This window comes from Trypanosoma conorhini, assembly GCF_003719485.1.
Source record: "Trypanosoma conorhini strain 025E chromosome Unknown Tco_14.4_contig_00147, whole genome shotgun sequence".
Taxonomy (NCBI): Eukaryota; Euglenozoa; class Kinetoplastea; order Trypanosomatida; family Trypanosomatidae; genus Trypanosoma; species Trypanosoma conorhini.
The window spans coordinates 9,659-10,864 of NW_021704230.1; the positions used below are offsets into that span (position 1 = coordinate 9,659).

General features: G+C 61.9%; 1 protein-coding gene across 1 annotated transcript in view; it reads left to right on the plus strand.

Annotated features, from left to right (window-relative positions):
• Positions 1 to 1,099, plus strand: part of Tco025E_03309 (uncharacterized protein) — a gene marked incomplete at both ends in the record, with an annotated part of 1,653 nt that extends 554 nt beyond the window's left edge. The window contains one exon of the mRNA XM_029370229.1: positions 1 to 1,099. This exon is cut by the window's left edge and continues 554 nt beyond it. Coding sequence (XP_029229718.1) covers positions 1 to 1,099 — 1,099 coding nt within the window.
• Between the last annotated feature and the right edge of the window lie 107 nt (positions 1,100 to 1,206).

A 1,206-nucleotide genomic window follows, 5' to 3' on the forward strand; every position in this document is an offset into this window, starting at 1 on the left:
GGACGCCGCCAGCGGTGCGGAGCCGTTCGAAGAGGAGGAATACGAGGCGGAGGAGGAGTATGAGGAGGAGGAGTATGGGGAGGGCGAAGAGAATGAGGAGGAGCCGGAGGAGGAGTATGGCCTCGACCCGCCTAGTAACGAGGACAAGGACCCCAAGCCCAAGAAGGAGGTGCTTTGCATTCAGGGCAGAAATTACGCCGCGACCGCCCTGGTAAAAAACGCAGGGTTGATGGCGGCGCAAAAGAAGCTTCGTAGGAATCCCAAGGCCACGCTTATGATGTGTTCGCTGCTGATGGCGCACGACGTTATGGAGTGCCGGTTTCTGCACTTGACCAACCGTGCCCTGTTGGTGGGGGACCGCTATGTGCGGGTCAACATGATGGTGGACAACCCGGCGAGGGTTGCCGTCCTTAAAAATCCGGCGTTGGCGTCGGCGGCGACGTTTTGCGCCGCTGCCGACGATGGACACGACGCCTCCGTGTGCTCCGCGTTGCACCTTTTATCAGGTGTCCTTTTCGTGGGCAGCCCACAGCTGCGTGTCGGCTATTTTGAGAACGAGCTGCACGACAACGTCGCGCTAAAGCGGTTGAAGGCCGCTCCGGACTCTTGTGGGCGTTGGTGCAGGAGTAAGCGGTCTCACGTTGTTGTGACGTGTGGCTTTCTGCACTACAACCGAGGGAAGGTGTACACGGAGGTTCCGCGGGAGCCGGCGAAGCCGCTTGCCGTGATACCGAACCTGCGTCCACGGGCACCAAGGCCGGTCGGCGGGAGAGGGGGCCGCGGAGGCACCTCTCGAGGCAGCGGCAGGGGCGGACGCGGGCGCGGTACAGGCAGCGGTGGGCGAGGGCGTGGGGCCTACCGCGGCAGAGGTGGAGCTGGCAGCGGTGCCCAGCGAGCTCCGCGTCCGCGTCCGCATGCGATGGCGGCGACTCCCGCCGCTGCTACTGAGGGGACGGACCGTGGCCACGGGGCGCCGCCGATGGTCGCCGTGACCCCGCTGCCCGAGGAGAAGCTGCAAGCGCAGAAGGAGCGGCTGCTGAACTTTGTACTGGCGTTTTTGCTGCTTTTGGTGGCTCTGCTGGCCTATTTGCTGAAGTAAGGAGCAACCACTGGCCTGCGACGTGGTTATTCTTTATTCTGCTAAAGTATTGATAACGGCAAGGAGGAGGCGAGTAAGAAAAAACAAAACAAAAGAAGGAAAGAGAT